The sequence below is a fragment of the Oncorhynchus mykiss genome, chromosome 26, assembly GCF_013265735.2.
Source record: "Oncorhynchus mykiss isolate Arlee chromosome 26, USDA_OmykA_1.1, whole genome shotgun sequence".
In the NCBI taxonomy this organism is placed as follows: domain Eukaryota; kingdom Metazoa; phylum Chordata; class Actinopteri; order Salmoniformes; family Salmonidae; genus Oncorhynchus; species Oncorhynchus mykiss.
The window spans coordinates 39,399,136-39,419,440 of record NC_048590.1 but is presented as its reverse complement, the minus strand read 5'-3'; the positions used below and the strand labels follow the sequence as shown (position 1 = coordinate 39,419,440).

The 20,305-nt window shown below is 46.6% G+C and overlaps 1 protein-coding gene across 3 annotated transcripts in view; it reads right to left on the bottom strand.

The window, feature by feature from the left end:
• Positions 1-20,305, bottom strand: part of LOC110506127 (protein unc-13 homolog C) — a 223,531-nt gene that overhangs the window by 179,332 nt on the left and 23,894 nt on the right. For all 3 annotated transcript variants that reach the window (XM_036964589.1, XM_036964590.1, XM_036964591.1), the window contains exons 3-5: positions 4,904-4,926; positions 3,886-3,935; positions 877-955 (exon numbers count right to left, since the gene is read on the bottom strand). In XM_036964589.1, coding sequence (XP_036820484.1) covers positions 877-955; positions 3,886-3,935; positions 4,904-4,926 — 152 coding nt within the window. The remainder of the gene's footprint in view (positions 1-876; positions 956-3,885; positions 3,936-4,903; positions 4,927-20,305) is intronic.

The following is a 20,305-nucleotide window of genomic DNA, read 5'->3' as shown; positions in this document are numbered from 1 at the left end:
TTTGCTAGAGAGCATTTGGATGATCCAGAAGAAGATTGGGAGAATGTCATATGGTCAGATGAAACCAAAATATAACTTTTTGGTAAAAACTCAACTCGTCGTGTTTGGAGGACAAAGAATGCTGAGTTGCATCCAAAGAACACCATACCTACTGTGAAGCATGGGGGTGGAAACATCATGCTTTGGGGCTGTTTTTCTGCAAAGGGACCAGGATGACTGATCCGTGTAAAGGAAAGAATAAATGAGACCATGTATCGTGAGATTTTGAGTGAAAACCTCCTTCCATCAGGAAGGGCACTGAAGATGAAACGTGGCTGGGTCTTTCAGCATGACAAGGATCCCAAACACACCGCCCGGGCAACGAAGGAGTGGCTTCGTAAGAAGCATTTCAAGGTCCTGGAGTGGCCTAGCCAGTCTCCAGATCTCAACCCCATAGAACATCTTTGGAGGGAGTTGAACGTCTGTGTTGCCCAACAACAGCCCCAAAACATCACTGCTCTAGAGGAGATCTGTATGGAGGAATGGGCCAAAATACCAGCAGCAGTGTGTGAAAACCTTGTGAAGACTTACAGAAAATGTTTGACCTCTGTCATTGCCAACAAAGGGTATATAACAAAGTATTGAGATAAACTTTTGTTATTGACCAAATACTTATTTTCCACCATAATTTGCAAATAAATTCATTAAAAATCCTACAATGTGATTTTCTGGATTTTTTTTCTCATTTTGTCTGTCGTAGTTGTAGTGTACCTATGATGAAAATTACAGGCCTCTCTCATCTTTTTAAGTGGGAGAACTTGCACAATTGGTGGCTGACTAAATACTTTTTTGCCCCACTGTAACTCACACAGAACCTTGTTGAGGCAGATAACTCACCAGGTCTCGGACAATAGGTAAGGTCCTCTTGCGGCGTAAATCTGGCATGCTGTCAATGCCATAAAGAATGCAGCCAGCTCTGTTGGAAGCAGACAGGTTTAAGGCCTATTAATATCATAATAATGCAGTGTAGAGGGGGCATTACCAGGCTAAACAGTGGAATGGTGATTTACAAGGGCTGGCTAACACACAAGTCATACCTCAGGCTCCTTTCTCTCCCTATAGGTTTCCCTGCTACCCTGCCTGACCAGAGGGCCCAGGCTAGGGATATTCTGCACAGGGATATCCCATCTCTCTCTATCTGTCTCTCTATCGCTCTCTCTCTCTCTCTCTATTGCTCTCTCTCGCTGTCTGTCTGTCTGTCTGTCTGTCTGTCTGTCTGTCTGTCTGTCTGTCTGTCTGTCTGTCTGTCTGTCTGTCTGTCTGTCTGTCTGTCTGTCTGTCTGTCTATCTGTCTCTCTATCTCTCTCTCTCTCTCTCTCTCTCTCGGTGGACTGGTAAGGTAGTGTAGCAGACACCTTCAGCAGGTGAAAGGAGACACTTGTCAGAACTGACAGGACACTACTTGTGAGCTGGCGAGAGCAGCTTTAAATAGCAATGACCAGGTGTGTGTGTGTGAGTGATATGTTAATGTATGAGTCACTGTTTCTGTGCTGAAACAGACTTGTTAATGTTTGTCTGTGTGTGTGTGTGCATTCATGTGTGTGGTGCAACTAACTCTCACAGTCTCACGTCAGAATTAGACGTTCATCCATGTTTCTGAGAGGCTGGGTGGAGAGAGACTGGGGGAGAAGGGCTGGGGAGAGAAGCTGGGTGTAGAGAGACTGGGGGAGAGAGGCTGGGGTAGAGAGACTGGGTAGAGACACTGGGTGGAGAGACTGGAGGAGAAGGGCTGGGGGAGAGAAGCTGGGTGGAAAGAGACTGGGGGAGAGAGACTGGAGGAGAAGGGCTGGGGGAGAGAAGCTGGGTGGAAAGAGACTGGGGGAGAGAAGCTGGGGTAGAGAGACTGGGTAGAGACACTGGTTGGAGAGACTGGAGAAGAAGGGCTGGGGGAGAGAAGCTGGGTGGAAAGAGACTGGGGGAGAGAGACTGGAGGAGAAGGGCTGGGGGAGAGAAGCTGGGTGGAAAGAGACTGGGGGAGAGAGACTGGGTGAGAGAGGCTTGGGAAGAGACTGGGGCAAGAGACTAGGGAAAGAGACTGGGGGAGAGTTACTGGGTGGAGAGTTACTGGGTGGAGAGTTACTGGGTGGAGAGTTACTGGGTGGAGAGAGTCTGGATGGAGAAAGTCTGGAAGGAGAGAGGCAGGGGGCAGAGAGACTGGGGGAGACTGGGGGGAGACTGGGTGAGAGACTGGGGAAGAAAGGCTGGGGGAGAGAGGCTGGGTGTAGAGTGAATGTGGGAGAGAGGCTGGGGGAGAGAGGCTGGGGGACAGAGAGAGAAGCTGGGCCACGTCAGAGTCAGGGACTGGGCTGGGGGAGAGAGGCTGGGTGTAGAGCGACTGTGGGAGAGAGGCTGGGGGAGAGAGGCTGGGGGACAGAGAGAGAAGCTGGGCCACGTCAGAGTCAGGGACTGGGCTGGGGCAGAGAGGCTGGGTGGAGAGAGAAGGGGGGACTGGGGAAGACTCTAAAAAGAGCGCTTTGTTGTGTGTTGTAGATTTTGTGACAGGCTTAACAATGGTTTTCCCCTGACAATAACTATCGAGAGCACCCGTCTTGACTTTGGGACACAGCCAAAGACTTCCTGGTAAGTAAATACTGTATAACTGCTATAAGTTGCTAGTGCCTCTCTAGTTAAGTATAGGCTAAGTGGAGTGAAGTTTGGACTGGCTGTCTGTGGGTGGGGATGGAAGGCCTGAGGGTTCAGGACCAAATTACAGCTCTCTCCCCCAAAGCTCCGATGTGTTAATCAGCTGCCCACAGAGACATTAAACAGTCTGCTTCAGCACAGAAACAATGACTCATACATCAACACACACACATAGAGAGAGAGAAACACACACACAGTCAAGCGAGCAACCACACAGCACAAACAAACAAAAACACAGACCCACAGTATATCAACACACATACTATGTGTGTAGTATGCCAGCCAATGATGGAATGAGAGAGAGAGAGAGAGAGAGAGAGAGAGAGAGAGAGAGAGAGAGAGAGAGAGAGAGAGAGAGAGAGAGAGAGAAAGTTGACGGGTGAATAAACTGAATGATCTGAAGGACAAATGTACAAGTTAGGGAGAAGGAATAGAATCAAAACAGTCCTACCAATCTAGAGCAGACCCAGACCCAGACCCAGACCAAGGGTTGGTGTTCTGCTAAAGCAGACTTGTATTTATTTGAACAATATAAGGGGAATCCCAAATGGCACCCTACACTCTTAGAAAAAAGGCTTTCAAAAGTGTTCTTTGGCTGTTCCGATAGAACAATGAAAGTAGAATCCTTTCATTCCAAAACCCTTTCTGTGGAAAGGGTTTTACATGGAACCCAAAAGATTTCTACCTGGAACCAAAAAGGGTTCTTCAAATAGTTATCCTATGGGGACAGCTGAAGAACGCTTTTAGGTTTTAGATAGCACCTTTTTATCTAAGAATGTATTCCTCATCCAGTGGACTACTTTTGTCGAGGGCCCATATGGCTCTGGTCAAAAGTAGTGCACTCTGGAACATGGTGGCATTTGGGACACCCCCCTAGATGCACACCTCTCGTAGAACATTGAAGTGCTTTCATTTACAAATTCAGTTTGTTCATGGACAGAAGATTAACTGTCAATCACCGATTTGAATATACTGTAGTTGCTCTCTTGCAGCTGTACAGCTGCATGGTTGTGGAAAGAAATAACTATTTCAGCTACGCATACTTTGGGAAACCTTCCATGTTTAGTCAATGCAAATGTCCCAAATGGTACCATATTCCCTATATAGTACACTACTTTTTACCAGAACCAGTAGGTCTCTGATCAAAAGTAGTACACTATATAGGAAATTGGGTGCCATTTGGGACAGTCAGAAGTCACTCACCCTCCGACAGCCTGTAGGCCCAGTACTTTGGGATCCAGCACATTGAGAGGCTGCAGAGAGAAGAGAAGTACAACATCACACAGCTAAATATGCTGTGGCATGGAACCATTCACAAATAGGAGGTGAGGCAACACAAACACACACACACACACAGCAAAAACACACACATAGCAAACACACACAATGGAAAACAAAAGCCAAATTTGGAAAAGTACTGTCCATCTGGAGGTCAGATCAGGACAGAATCCTCCCTACAGAGGGAGGAGAGTCGAAGCAGTGTGTGTGTGTGTGTGTGTGTGTGTGTGTGTGTGTGTGTGTGTGTGTGTGTGTGTGCGTGTGTGTGTGTGTGTGTATGTGTGTGTGTGTGTGTGTGTGTGTGTGTGTGTGTGTGTGTGTGTGCGTGCGTGTGTGCGCGTGTGTGTGTGTGTGCGCGTGTGTGTGTGTGCGCATGTGCGCGTGTGTGTGTGTGTGGAGGCTGAGTAGAGCACAGAGGCAGGAAATGGAGATCCCCCTCAGGGCAAGTTGAGAATTATTCCATTTCAATGTGATTTCCTGAGCTGGTATTCAACTCTAAGACAATAGAATGTATCGTTCATGGTGCTCAAGGCCACAATTTGTTTTATAACACTTCATCCTCTCTGATCCCTTCCCCACCTAAACACAAACACACACACAAAACAAACATACATTTTGAAATGGATGCAAGCACACACAGAATCGACGCACACACGTGCACACAGACACACACACAGAGACACACACACACACACACACACACACACACACACATACATACACAGTACTGAATACAAGACGTTACCACCCAAATCATTCAGAAAAAGAAGGGATAGAGAAACATAAACAATCAACAGTAAATGTCCACAAGGCACATGTAGCACTTTCAAATGCAACCATAACATGGTCACACACACACACACACCTACGCACGCACACACACAGATGGAAAGATGGAAATCATGTGGGTCTACATGAATTTGATTAAACAATGATTTTAAACCTTGTTGTGTGGTGGAGGTTTTTCTGAAAAGAGAAAGAAGGAAAGAAGCATAGGAAGTTAGACAGGAGCTTCTTAAACAGTCTGAACTTAGATACAATAATACAGTATATGTGGTTCTGTCTCTAAATACATACAGTATTATACATGTGTAAAGTCCCATAACTAGATAAAATACTATGTGTTTATGTCTCTAAATACATACAGTATTATACATGTGTACAGTCCCATAACTAGATACAATACTATGTTATTCAGTTTGGTCTCTAGCATGAGTTCAGTTCCTACCAGAATAGATATAGTACCCAATATAGTACTACATATAGCACTATATGATACAGTACTATAGATGTGGTTCAGTTCAGTCTCTTGCTACAGGACATAGATACAGCCATATCTGGTGGTAGTCCTGTTGCTAAGTTACTAGAGCTTTGTGATTTATGTCTATAAATGAAAAGCGCTCTACAAATGCAATTTATTATTATTATTATCATTATTATTATTATCATTAGCAGCAACGCCAAAGTCGGAGGTTCAATTCCTGCAGGGGTCACATACGCATAATAAAAATACATGCACTCACTGGAATGGAAATCCCTTTGGATAAAACATCTGCTAAATAAAAGTGGTATATAGGTATAAACATATTTCAGTACTATAGAGATGTTTCAGTACAGTATTTTTTACTTCAGTTTTTCCCAACAAATTTATACAGACAGAGACAGTCAGTTTGTGCCAGAGGGATAGTAACTATGAATAGACACATACTGTACTGTAACTCCATACAATGTACAATACAATGTACATTAAAATACCTATGTACAATATACTGAATTAGCTGGAGTCACACCAATGTACAATGTACTGAATTAACTGGAGTCATACCAATATACAACGTACTTGTCACGACTTCCGCTGAAGTCGGTCCCTCTCCTTGTTCGGGCGGCGTTCGGCGGTCGACGTCACCGGCCTTCTAGCCATCGCCGATCCACTTTTCATTTTCCAATTTTTTTGTCTTTGTTTAACACACCTTGTTTCAATCCCAGTTTATCGCTAGTTTATTGTGTTGTATATATTATATTTTCTTGAGTAAAGTATGTTCATTACTCCTATCTGCTGTCCTGCGCCTGACTCCTCCACACCAGCTACACACAGGCCAATTACAAAATCACTCATCCACGAATGGAGTCAGCAGGAGCAGACGCCCTCCATGTGGGGGCAACGTCTGGGCACCATCATGGATCGCGTGCTGCAGACGATGGATCATTGGGAGAGAGGAGGAGGATTTCCAGCGCCTCACCCAGCCCCACTACCACCGACAACACTGTCCACCTTTCCTTCACCAGGTCCCAGCGGGATTCGGCTCACGCTCCCGAGGGAGTATGTTGGGACGGCTGCCGGATGCCAGGGGTTCTTACTCCAGCTGGAACTATACCTGGTGACCGTCCACCCGGCTCCTTTGGGACTTGAGAGGGTGTCCACTCTCGTCTCAGGCCTCTCAGTCAAAGCCCTGGAGTGGGCCAACGCCGTATGGAGTGACGGAGACGTGGACCATTACGCAGAGTTCACCCGTCGATTTCGGGCAGTTTTCGACCACACCACACCGGTCGAGCGGCGGGTGAACGTCTGTTCCACCTGAGGCATGGGACGAGGAGTGCGCAGGATTTCGCATTGGGCTTCCGGACCCTGGCCGCCAGCGCGGGATGGAACAACAGGGCCCTGATCGATCACTATTGGTGCAGTCTGCGCGGGGGCGTCCGTCGGGAGTTGGCCTACCGAGACACCACCCTCACGTTGGACCAGCTGTTGGACCTGTCCATCTGGCTGGACAACCTGCTGGCTACCCACGGACGTCCGGATCGGTGCCTGTCAGTTCCATCCCCCAGCACCTCCGCTCCAACTCCCATGGAGCTGGGAAGTGCTGCGCTTAGGGCGACCGGAGGAGGGGCCATTCCCTGTACCATCTGTGGCCGCAGAGGGCACACTGCTGGTCGGTGCTGGGGGGGTTCCTCAGGGAGTCGAGGCAGCAGGCAGGGCACTATTGTGTCACCCCAGGTGAGTCGGCACCAGACTCACCCAGAGCCCTCTGTTGCTCACATGTATGTGTATATTACATTTCCTGAGTTCTCCCCGCATTCCAGCATAAGGTGCTCGTAGATTCAGGCGCAGCTGTGAATTTTATTGACTGTTCTTTTGCCCATAGTTTAGGGATCCCCCTTGTTCCTGTAGATATGCCCTTCCCTGTGGACTTCCTAGATAGTCGACAACTAGGGTCAGGGCTGATTAGGGAGGCCACCGCTCCACTAGACATGGTTATGCAGGAGGGTCACAAGGAGAGAATCAGTCTCTTCCTTTTTGATTCTACTGCGTTTCCCGTGGTGCTGGGCCTACCCTGGTTGGCCTGTCATGACTCCAATATTTTGTGGCAACAGAGAGCTCTCAAGGGGTGGTCACGAAAATGCTCAGGGAGGTGTGTGGGGGTTTCCATCGGTGAGACTACGGTGGAAAGTCCAGACCAGGTCTCCACCGTGCCCATCCCCTCAGAAGATGCCGATTTGGCTCTCGCCTTCTGTAAGAAGGAGGCGACTCAATTACCACTCCATCGACGGGGGGATTGTGCGATAAATCTCCTGGTAGACGCAGCACTTCCCAGGAGTCACGTGTATCCTCTGTCACCTCCTGGAGGTGACAGCGGCTATGGAAACATATGTCTCCAAATCCCTGGGGCAGGGATACATTTGGCCCTCCACTTCACCTGCCTGCTCGAGTTTATTTTTTGTGAAGAAGGATGGAGGTCTGTGCCCGTGTATTGACTAGCGGGGTATCAATCAGATCACTGTGAGGTACAGCTACCCGCTGCCTCTCATCGCCAGTGCAATCGAGTCAATACATGGGGCACGCTTCTTCACAAAACTGGATCTCAGGAGCACTTACAACCTGGTGTGTATCCGGTAGTAAGCGAGGCACTATGAGTACCTCATCATGCCGTACGGGTTGATGAATGCTCCATCAGTCTTCCAGGCCTTTGTTGACGAGATTTTCCGGGACCTGCACGGGCAGGTGGTGTATATCAAAAACATTCTGATATCCTCTGCTACCAGCGCCGACCATGTGTCCCTGGTGCGCAGGGTGCTTGATAGACTGTTGGAGCATGACCTGAGAAATGTCTGTTCTTCCAACAGTCCGTCTCCCTCCTAGGGTACTGCATGTCCATTTCAGGGGTGGAGATGGAGAGTGACCGCATTTCAGCCGTGCGTAATTGACCTACTCCCACCATGGTAAAGGAGGTGAAGCGGTTTCTAGGGTTTGCCAACTACTACCAGAGCTTTATCCGGGGTTTTGGCCAGGTAGCGGCTCCCATTAACTCACTGCTGAAGGGGGGACCGGTACGACTGCAGTGGTCGGCTGAGGCGGACAGGGCCTTTGTTCACCTGAAGGCTCTGTTTACCTCGGCTCCCGTGCTGACTCATCTGGATCCCTCTTTGGCATTCATAGTGGAGGTGGACGTGTCCGAGGCTGGGATAGGAGCCGTGCTCTCTCAGCGCTCGGGCACGACACCAAAGCTCCGCCCCTGTGCTTTATTTTCGAAGAAGCTCAGTCCGGCAGAGCAAAACTATGATGTGGGGGACCGGGAGCTGTTGACAAGGCTCTGAAGGCGTGGAGACATTGGCTTGAGGGGGCTAAACACCCTTTTCTCATCTGGACTGACCACCGCAATCTGGAGTACATCCGGGCGACGAGGCGACTGAACCCTCGCCAGGCAAGGTGGGCCATGTTCTTTACCCGTTTTGTTTTCACTCTGTCCTACAGACCAGGTTCCCAGAATGCTAAGGCAGATGCACTGTCCCGGATGTATGACACAGAGGAGCGGTCCATGGATCACACTCCCATACTTCCGGCCTCTTGCCTGGTGGCACCAATGGTGTGGGAGTTGGACGCGGACATCGAGCGGGCGTTACGCACAGAGCCCACTCTTCCCCAGTGTCCAGCTGGGCGTCTGTACATTCCGTCTGCTGTCCATGATCGTTTGATCTATTGGGACCACACGTCACCCTCCTCTGGTCATCTGGGCATCGGGCGGAAGGTGCGTTGCCTTAGTGGGAAGTACTGGTGGTCCACCTTGGCCAAGGATGTGAGGGTTTATGTTTCCTCCTGCTCGGTGTGCGCCCAGTGCAAGGCTCCCAGGCACCTGCCCTGAGGGAAGTTACAACCCCTACCCGTTCCACAATGGCCGTGGCCGCACCTGTCGGTGGACTTCCTGATGGATCTTCCTACCTCACAGGGCAACACCACGATCCTGGTCACGATCCTAGTCTTGCCATCTCCTCCCTTTGCCCGGTCTTCCTACGGCCCTAAAGACTGCGGAGGCCCTGTTCACTCACGTCTTCTGGCACTACTCGGTGCCTGAGGACATAGTTTCTGATTGGGGTCCCCAGTTCACGTCCAGAGTATGGAGGGCATTCATGGAACGTCTGGGGTTCTCGGTCAGCCTCCCCTCAGGTTTTCACCCCGAGAGTAACGGGCACGTAGAGAGTGTAAACCAGGATGTGGGTAGGTTTCTGCGGTCATATTGCCAGGACCGGCCGGGGGAGTGGACGGCGTTCATTCCCTGGGCAGAGATGGCCCAAAACTCACTCCGCCACTCCTCCACTCCTCCACTAACCTCTCCCCCTTCCAGTGCGTACTGAGGTATCAGCTGATTCTGGCACCTAGGCATCAGAGCGCCAAACTCCACCGCATTGAGGCCACGGAGTTCGCACCAGGGGACCGGGTCTGGCTCTCGACCCGAAACCTGCCCCTCCACCTGCCCTGCCGGAAGCTGGGTCCATTGTTTGTGGGGCCATTCAAAGTCCTGAGGAGACTGAACGAGGTATGCTACAGGTTACAGCTTCCCTCAGCTTACCGTATTAATCGCTCGTTCCATGTGTCTCTCCTCAGGCCGGTGGTGGCTGGTCCACTTCAGGAGTCTGAGGTTCTGGAGGTTCCTCCACCCCCTCTGGACATCGAGGGGGCCCCCGGCGTATACTGTTCGAAGCCATCCTAGACTCGAGGGTTCGGGCGAGGGGCCTTCAGTGCCTCGTGGAGTGGGAGGTATGTATACGGTCCTGGACCCTTCGTTGATGCGGAAGTTCCACCGTCTCCACCCGGATCGCCCTGCGCCTCGTCCTCCGGGTCGTCCCCGAGGTCAGTGTCGGCTCGCTGTTGGAGCCGCGCGTCAAAGGGGGGTAATGTCATGACTTCCGCCGAAGTCGGTCCCTCTCCTTGTTCGGGCGGCTTTCGGCGGTCGACCTCACCGGCCTTCTAGCCATCGCCGATCCGATCCACAGCCATCGCCGATCCGATCCACAACAATTTTCCAATTGTTTTGTCTTTGTTTTACCCACCTGGTTTCAATCCCCCAATTACTTGTTCATTATTTAACCCTCTGTTCCCCCATGTTTTTTTGTGAGTGATTGTTTGTATGTATACGGTCCGTTATTGTGGACTAGTTTATTGTGTTTTATATATTTGATTTTCTTGAGTAAAGTACGTTCATTACTCATATCTGCTGTCCTGCGCCTGACTCCTCCACATCAGCTACACACAGGACGATTACAGTACTATTTGGAGGAATGACAATACAATACACTAATACATGGACTGATACTGTAAGTTATTTAGCAGATGTGAACTCTGAAATTCTGTTAGACATGGTATTGATGATAGTGTTTTTAATAATGCAGTGCACTGCATATTTAACTGACAGAAAATGATTGGTGGTAGACAGCGGTACGCTAGCCCAATGATAACTTTTATGTCTCTCTATAACCCTAAAGTAAACTACAAACTTACTTTAAATAAACAGGGCTACACCGGAGAGTGTCCTAGGTGATGAACCGTTGATGATAATGTTGTAGTCTTAAAGAGATAGCGCTACACAGTACAGGGCAGTGTAATGACTTCACTATTGATCTGCCACTGATAAGTGTCAGCATAATCAAGATCAAATACTGCCACGCATAAAAAACAACACTCAGTGATATACTAGGACTAAGTCCTACAGCAACATTGACAGAGAGGTAGTGATACATTGTTGCATCCCATTGTCGCCCTATTTCCTATATAGTGCACTGCTTTTGGTCAGGGCCCATAGGTGCCAATTGGGATGTAGTCACTGTGAGAACTAGCATTGTTTACAGAAGGCAGGTCAGCGCTAGCTGCCACTGAGAGACCTCTGTCATCACCGTACAAGGAAACCCCAGACTTTGAACACACTAGGAAACTATAGGTCAGGAAAGAGTTCAAACATAACAATGGAAATGCCATGGAAACGCCACACACTTGTCCCTCGTGGGGGATAGATAAACAATCTTCTCATTGCCGCCCATCAAAGTTAGCCTATACATTTAAGCTATTGTTTAATTAAGAGTATTTCACACTATGTTGGTAAAAATGAGCATACAATGTTTGTATGTGTGTCAACCCCATTACATGTTAATAATGTCATTGTCACCAATCAACTGCATTACACATAAAAATGACTGCAAATACCACCACCAATTTCTATATGGCTAGCTTATCGAAACGGGAGTCGGCATTTAGCATATTGTTTTTCTAAACCTGAAAGGACAACTTCGAAATATTATGCGGCATGCAAATCAGATTGTATTAACCACATTGTGGGCCTGTTAGAACACATAAATCATTACAAATTTGACTAATATCCACTTTGTTAAATCATCTTTTTTGAATGGGTGCCAATGACAGCATCCTTGTTCTATCCCCCATGGTCTGCCTACCATTGATCTCTTCAGCACATGTATAGAATACATTTTCAAACAACCTGCTAGCCCCAACACTGGCCTCAATGTACCTCTTTAGCCATGTTAAGATCAGTGAAGCTACTATGATAGGTACAGCTACTGTAACATAGGAAAAACTAATGCAGGTCTGCCAAGTATACAGGTACAGCTAAGATACAGTAGGTGCAGCAAATCTAGATACAGTTAAAATACAATTTGTCTAGCAGCAAATCTGGAAACATAGCACAGCTAACATAGGTACAGCTAAGATGCAGGACATCTAGGTGCCACTAAAAGCTAAGGCAAATCTGGGTAAGTTCTAGCAAGGTCCAGCTGTGCCACTGAGACGTAATACAAAGACGTTTTAAAAGGTTATAAAAAATACCCACTTAAATCACTGGAAAGGAAACAAAACATAATCAATATTTAAGAGGAAAGCTGGTTATGTTGTCAGCAACCTCATTGAGATAACAGTAAATCCAGCTAGTCAGATGCAGAGGAAGACTTATGGTCACACAGGTCATTGATCCGAAGTCAGTGAAGCAACTAGCCTGCTGCAAGCTAACAGTTTAACTAGAAGGCAAGCTGCAAGCTAACCATCACCAAGCACGACCCCTCCAAACACCTATAATTGTATTTGTTACGTACACAGTTTACAGCAGTCATAAAGGATGCAGTGAAATGCTTGCATACTAGCCTCAACATTGCAGTACAATATCAATAACAATCAAAAGTCACTGAAAAATAACAAGTAATTAGAGGAAAGTAGCATGCATAGTAATAAAACAGATATGTATACAATAGGACATACAGTATAAATTATGAATATGCTAAGTATGACTGTATTACAAATATAAAGTGGATAGTGTCTTGGTTGCACAGTTGAATAAATAGACTATAATACCACAGAGCATGGTAACAGAGGGCATTGATCCGAAGTCAGTGAAGCAGCTAGCCTGCTGCGAGCTAACAGTTTAACTAGGAGGCCTGCAAGCTAACCATCAACAAGCACTGACCCTCCCCTGCAAGCTAATAATACAGTATGACCAGCAGCTAGCCTTCTGCAGGCTAACAATACAGTATGACCAGCAGCTAGCCTTGATGCAGTCTAACAGTACTTTATGACGAGCGGCTAGCCTTGATGCAGGCTAACAATACAGAATGACCAGCAGCTAGCCTTGATGCAGGCTAACAGTACAGTATGACCAGCAGCTAGCCTTGATGCAGGCTAACAATACAGTATGACCAGCAGCTAGCCTTCTGCAGGCTAACAATACAGCATGACCAGCAGCTAGCCTTGATGCAGGCTAACAATACAGTATGACCAGCAGCTAGCCTTCTGAAGGCTAACAATACAGTATGACTAGCAGCTAGCCTTCGGCAGGCAAACAATATAATCAGAAGATAGCTTTCCTGGTAACAATACATAATTACCAGCAGCTAGCCGTCTCCAGGCTAACAATATAACCAGAAGCTAGCCGTCTTCAGGCTAACAATATAACTAGAAGCTAGCCGTCTTCAGGCTAACAATATAACCAGAAGCTAGCCGTCTTCAGGCTAACAATATAACCAGAAGCTAGCCGTCTTCAGGCTAACAATATAACTAGAAGCTAGCCGTCTTCAGGCTAACAATATAACCAGAAGCTAGCCGTCTCCAGGCTAACAATATAACCAGAAGCTAGCCGTCTTCAGGCTAACAATATAACCAGAAGCTAGCCGTCTTCAGGCTAACAATATAACCAGAAGCTAGCCGTCTTCAGGCTAGTAATATAATCAGGTACTGAAGCGCTTCCCATTAGGAGCCTTAGGTTTTGGCCAAATTCTGTATCCCACACCCACACAATTCCAGTCACAGATTTAAAGGCATTGGATTGGTTTAAAAATTGGCTGGAGAGAGTCCATGACGAGAAGTGTGCAATTCAACACTTCGGAATAGTCTTCTGCAGGCTGACAATATAACCAGGTAGGCCTACTGACCATTCCCACCAGGGTCTGTGAGGCTGGGACTCAATACCAACACACAAATAATTAGAAAAAGTAACAGAGAGAGGGGTGAGAGGAGGGAACTAGAGGAGTAGAGGAAGAGAGATAAGGGAGCGAGGGGAGAGAAAGAGAGAGGAGGGAAGTGAGAGAGAGGAAGAGAAAATAAGAGAAAGAAAAGAGACACCCCTATCAGACCACAGCAAAATCACAGTCTACTTAAACAGAGCAATAATCAATAATGAGGCATCAAAGCCAAAGGAACTGAGTAACATTAAGAAATGCTATAGATGGAAGGAATGCAGTTTGGAAACCTACCAAAAAACAATTAGGCAACAACAAATTCAATCCCTTTTAGACAATTTCCTGGGTAAAACGTTCCGCTGTAATAGTGAAGGTGTAAACTTGGCAGTAGAAAATCTTAACAGTATATTTGACCTCTCAGCTTCCCTATCAAATCTAAAAATCTCAAATAGAAAACCGAAGAAAATTAACAATAATGACAAATGGTTTGATGAAGAATGCAAAAATCTAAGAAAGAAATTGAGAAACCTGTCCAACCAAAAACATAGAGACCCGGAAAACCTGAGTCTATGCCTTCACTATGGTGAATCACTAAAACAATACAGAAATACACTACGGAAAAAGAAGGAACAGCATGTCAGAAATCAGCTCAATGCAATTGAAGAATCCATAGACTCTAACCACTTCTGGGAAAATTGGAAAACACTAAACAAACAACAACACGAAGAATTATCTATCCAAAATGGAGATGTATGGGTAAACCACTTCTCCAATCTTTTTGGCTCTATAACAAAGAATAAAGAGCAAAAACATATACATGATCAAATACAGATCTTAGAATCATCTATTAAAGACTACCAGAACCCACTGGATTCTCCAATTACATTGAATGAGTTACAGGACAAAATAAAAACCCTCCAACCCAAAAAGGCCTGTGGTGTTGATGGTATCCTCAATGAAATGATCAAATATACAGACAACAAATTCCAATTGGCTATACTAAAACTCTTTAACATCATACTTAGCTCTGGCATCTTCCCCAATATTTGGAACCAAGGACTGATCACCCCAATCCACAAAAGTGGAGACAAATTTGACCCCAATAACTACCGTGGAATATGTGTCAACAGTAACCTTGGGAAAATCCTCTGCATTATTATTAACAGCAGACTCGTACATTTCCTCAATGAAAACAATGTACTGAGCAAATGTCAAATTGGCTTTTTACCAAATTACCGTACAACAGACCATGTATTCACCCTGCACACCCTAATTGACAACCAAACAAACCAAAACAAAGGCAAAGTCTTCTCATGCTTTGTTGATTTCAAAAAAGCCTTCGACTCAATCTGGCATGAGGGTCTGCTATACAAACTGATGGAAAGTGGTGTTGGGGGAAAAACATACGACATTATAAAATCCATGTACACAAACAACAAGTGTGCGGTTAAAATTGGCAAAAAACACACACATTTCTTCACACAGGGTCGTGGGGTTAGACAGGGATGCAGCTTAAGCCCCACCCTCTTCAACATATATATCAACGAATTGGCGCGGGCACTAGAAAAGTCGGCAGCACCCGGCCTCCCCCTGCTAGAATCCGAAGTCAAATGTCTGCTGTTTGCCGATGATCTGGTGCTTCTGTCACCAACCAAGGAGGGCCTACAGCAGCACCTAGATCTTATGCACAGATTCTGTCAGACCTGGGCCCTGACAGTAAATCTCAGTAAGACCAAAATAATGGTGTTCCAAAAAAGGTCCAGTCACCAGGACCACAAATACAAATTCCATCTAGACACTGTTGCCCTAGAGCACACAAAAAACTATACATACCTTGGCCTAAACATCAGCGCCACAGGTAACTTCCACAAAGCTGTGAACGATCTGAGAGACAAGGCAAGAAGGGCATTCTATGCCATCAAAAGAAACATAAATTTCAACATACCAATTAGGATTTGGCTAAAAATACTTGAATCAGTCATAGAGCCCATTGCCCTTTATGGTTGTGAGGTCTGGGGTCCGCTCACCAACCAAGACTTCACAAAATGGGACAAACACCAAATTGAGACTCTGCACGCAGAATTCTGCAAAAATATCCTCCGTGTACAACGTAGAACACCAAATAATGCATGCAGAGCAGAATTAGGCCGATACCCACTAATTATCAAAATCCAGAAAAGAGCCGTTAAATTCTACAACCACCTAAAAGGAAGTGATTCACAAACCTTCCATAACAAAGCCATCACCTACAGAGAGATGAACCTGGAGAAGAGTCCCCTAAGCAAGCTGGTCCTGGGGCTCTGTTCACAAACACAAACACACCCTACAGAGCCCCAGGACAACAGCACAATTAGACCCAACCAAATCATGAGAAAACAAAAAGATAATTACTTGACACATTGGAAAGAATTAACAAAAAAACAGAGCAAACTAGAATGCTATTTGGCCCTAAACAGAGAGTACACAGTGGCAGAATACCTGACCACTGTGACTGACCCAAAATTAAGGAAAGCTTTGACTATGTACAGACTCAGTGAGCATAGCCTTGCTATTGAGAAAGGCCACCGTAGGCAGACATGGCTCTCAAGAGAAGACAGGCTATGTGCTCACTGCCCACAAAATGAGGTGGAAACTGAGCTGCACTTCCTAACCTCCTGCCCAATGTATGACCATATTAGAGAGACATATTTCCCTCAGATTACACAGATCCACAAAGAATTCGAAAACAAATCCAAATTTGAAAAACTCCCATATCTACTGGGTGAAATTCCACAGTGTGCCATCACAGCAGCAAGATTTGTGACCTGTTGCCACGAGAAAAGGGCAACCAGTGAAGAACACACACCATTATAAATACAACCCATATTTATGCTTATTTATTTTATCTTGTGTCCTTTAACCATTTGTACATTGTTAAAACACTGTGTATATATATATATATATATAATATGACATTTGTAATGTCTTTACTGTTTTGAAACCTCTGTATGTGTAATGTTTACTGTTAATTTTTGTTGTTTTTCACTTTATATATTAACTTTGTATGTTGTCTACCTCACTTGCTTTGGCAATGTTAACACATGTTTCCCATGCCAATAAAGCCCTTGAATTGAATTTAATTGAATTGAGAAGAAAGCATTTAACTGACTGCAAGTATAGGGGGATATCGGTGAACAAATGTTGTGGTCAAGGCTACGACGGTGCCAGTATAATGAGTGGAGCTTACTCAGGTGTTCAAAAGCACACTTCAGACCGACAGCCTAATGCTTCTTAGTAGGTCTTTGTGAGTTTTAGCTTAGAAAACAATCTCTCCGCAGTAGTAACAGTTACAGGGATAGTAAAAACAGTGTGATTGCCATAGAAACATCAGGTAAACTGCAGGGGGAGTGGTGCTTCAAATACAGCAGTTCTGCAACATCTTTAATTGAGCCTCTCATTATCCTTAATTGCCGGCCTCAACACGTTATGAAAAGTGATTCACTGTATAGGAAGCTCTGGGGACAGGTCATCTGGATACTGGACAGTCAATAAATTGCCAGATGCGGGCAACTCCGATCTTGCAGGGGGTCCAGAGAAACTGTGTTACGCCACTGCTAGTTATGAACTAGTACGCCCTGTCTGTCTGAATGCTTGCAGGATCTGTGGAGTGGTCGTACATGGCAGAAGTAGTGGATATGTCCATAAATCTGTAGCTACTAAAAATTCAAGTGGGGCCTGCCCAAAATCAGTGGTTTCCCATAGGCTGCAGCACTCAAACTCTCTGCATCATGTAACACAATCACTAAAGGAGTCCAATTGCATTTGGGATGATTCCTCTTGTGTTGTGGCTGTGGCAGACAGAGGCAGGGAGACGGACTCAATGCCTCAGCCATTTCCAGTGAGAGAGAAAGACAGAGTCAAAGCTATACAGCCATTTTTCAAGGAAGGGAGTGAGAGAGACTCAGAACTACAGCCATTCTCAAGGAGGGAGGAAGACGGTCCATGTTAGCTCAGAATCTCTGTTGATAATCCCTCCCACAGCCTAAACCACTGGAACGTCTGCTGCCAGGGACAGACTGGGACCAGAAATCCAAACATACCAGCAAATGTTTACTGTGAGGCCCCCATTATTAGCCAAATAATTATAATCATAAAAACCCAATTTAGACCGGCCCACTTGGCTATGGATGGATCAGCCCATCTGGCATTTGCCTGAGTGTCCTATGGCCAGTTTGTTTCTGACTACTACAGATCTGGAGCCAGGGCAGAGCCACAGAGCCAGTCAACTGAGAGTATTGGTATTTGAACAGCAATCTAGGCCCAGAGTTAGTAGGACCCCATCACAACAATTAACATAACAACACAACTCCCTCTCCTGCTTTCCTTTTTAATGGCACTTTATTTGCATCTTTTATATATAGACACTTATAGAATGTGGCACAGTGTGCCAGGACCAGGGTCTGCCTTTCTCTGCCTCTCCCAGGAGAAACCATCCGTAGCCAACAGTGGCAGCAGTAGTAGTAGAAAGAGGCTACAGTACACTACCATACAAAACTCATATAAATATTTTAAGCAAGGCTGACCTGGTTTGAGAATGCCCTTGGGAGCCCAATTATCATCTCAATACAGTAGTGGCAGCTGTAACACTAACACCAACAATAGCAGTGTTAGTAGCAATAGCTGTAGCTGTAAGTCGCTGTAGCTGTATTCATGCATGTACAGTATAGTCGTAGCTGTAGAAATAAAAATAGATTAGGCTCTAGCAATTGTCAAATAAATTTGAATTACCAATAGAAATAGATTTAGAAATAGAAATAGAATAAACAATAGCAAAATAACTAGTAATGACAAAAATGACAAAGTAATAACAACAGCAGCAGCATTAGCTGTAGCTGTAGCCATATCTGAACTGTGTTTGTGTGTGTATGTATGTGTGTGTGTGTGTGTGTGTGTGGGTGGGCTGTGCTGTGCTGTGCTGTGCTGTGCTGTGAGTGTAACCATGCACTATAGCTGCTATCACATGTAGGTCAAGAGTTGTTCACTTTAAACAAGATACGGGCTATTCCCCTGGTCTCGCCATAGCTCTGATTTAAAAACCTTTCTTCATTCCACTTAAAACAGTTCATTGTTTGCTTCACTAAATCATTAAAAAACACTTATACAGACCGAGAAATCATTTTTCTTTGGCCATATGTTTGTCTTATTAAGCTTGCAGTTTTGTCTGCAAACCTGAGCTGCAGAAAAAAGCGTTATTCCAGTAAGTCTAATCAGATTCATTAAATCATGCTTTTTGAGGTGTAACAAAACAAATCTAATATTCACTTTAATCAAAATGTCACGTTCTGACCTTTATTTCCTTTGTCTTGTCATTATTTAGTATGGTCAGGGCGTGAGTTGGGGTGGGCAGTCTATGTTTGTTTTTTCTATGATTTGGGTATTTCTATGTTTCGGCCAAGTATCGTTCTCAATCAGAGGCAGGTGTCATTAGTTGTCTCTGATTAGGAATCATACTTAGGTAGCCTGGGTTTCACTGTGTGTTTGTGGGTGATTGTTCCTGTCTCTGTGTTTGCACCAGATAGGGCTGTTTTGGGTTTTCACGTTTCTTGTTTTGTTAGTTTGTTCATGTGTAGAGTCTTTATTAAAGAACCATGAATAGAAACAATGCTGCATTTTGGTCTGCCTCTCCTTCACCTCAAGAAAACCGTTACAGAATCACCCACCACAACAGGACCAAGCGGCGTGGTAACGGGCAGCAGCAGGAGCAGCGAAATAAAGACTTCTGGACTTGGGAAGAAATCCTCGACGGGAGAGGACCCTGGGCAAAACCAGGGGAGTGTCGCCGCCCCAAGGTACAGCAGGAGAAGCAGCAGCAGGAGCAGCGTGAGGAGGAATGGACATGGGAGGACGAATTGGACGGAAAAGGACCCTGGGCACAGCCTGGAGAATATCGCCGCCCCAAAGAAGAGCTGGAGGCGGCGAAGGCAGAGAGGCGCTGTTATGAGGAGGCAGCATGGCGGCGTGGATGGAAGCCCGAGAGTCAGCCCCAAAAATGTATTGGGGGGAGGCACAGGAAGTGTGGCGAAGCCAAGTAGGAGACCTGCGCCAACTTCCTGTGCTTACCGGGGGGCGAGAGAGACCGGGCAGGCACCGTGTTATGCGGTGGAGCGAACGGTGTCCCCAGTGCGGGTGCATAGCCCAGTGCGGTACATACCAGCTCCGCGTATCGGCCGGGCTAGAGTGAGCACGCATCTGAGCTCTACGCATCTGGTCCCCAGTGCGTCTCCTTGGGCCGGCTTACATGGCACCAGCCTTGCGCACGGTGTCCCCGGTTCGCCTGCATAGCCCAGTGCTGGCTGTTCCACCTCGCCGCACTGGCAGGGCGACCGGGAGCATTCAACCGGGTAAGGTTGGGCAGGCTCGGTGCTCAAGAGCCCCAGTGCGCCTGCACGGTCCGGTCTATCCGGTACCACCTCCACGCACCAGCCCTCCGGTGGCAGCCCCCTGCACCAGGCTGTCTCTCCATCTCATCCCTACAGGTGCTCCCGCCTGTCCAGTGCTGCCGGTGCCTTCCTCCTCTCCAGCGCTACCGGAGTCTCCCGCCTGTTCGGCGCTGCCAGAGCTCCCGCCCCTCAGCCCCTCA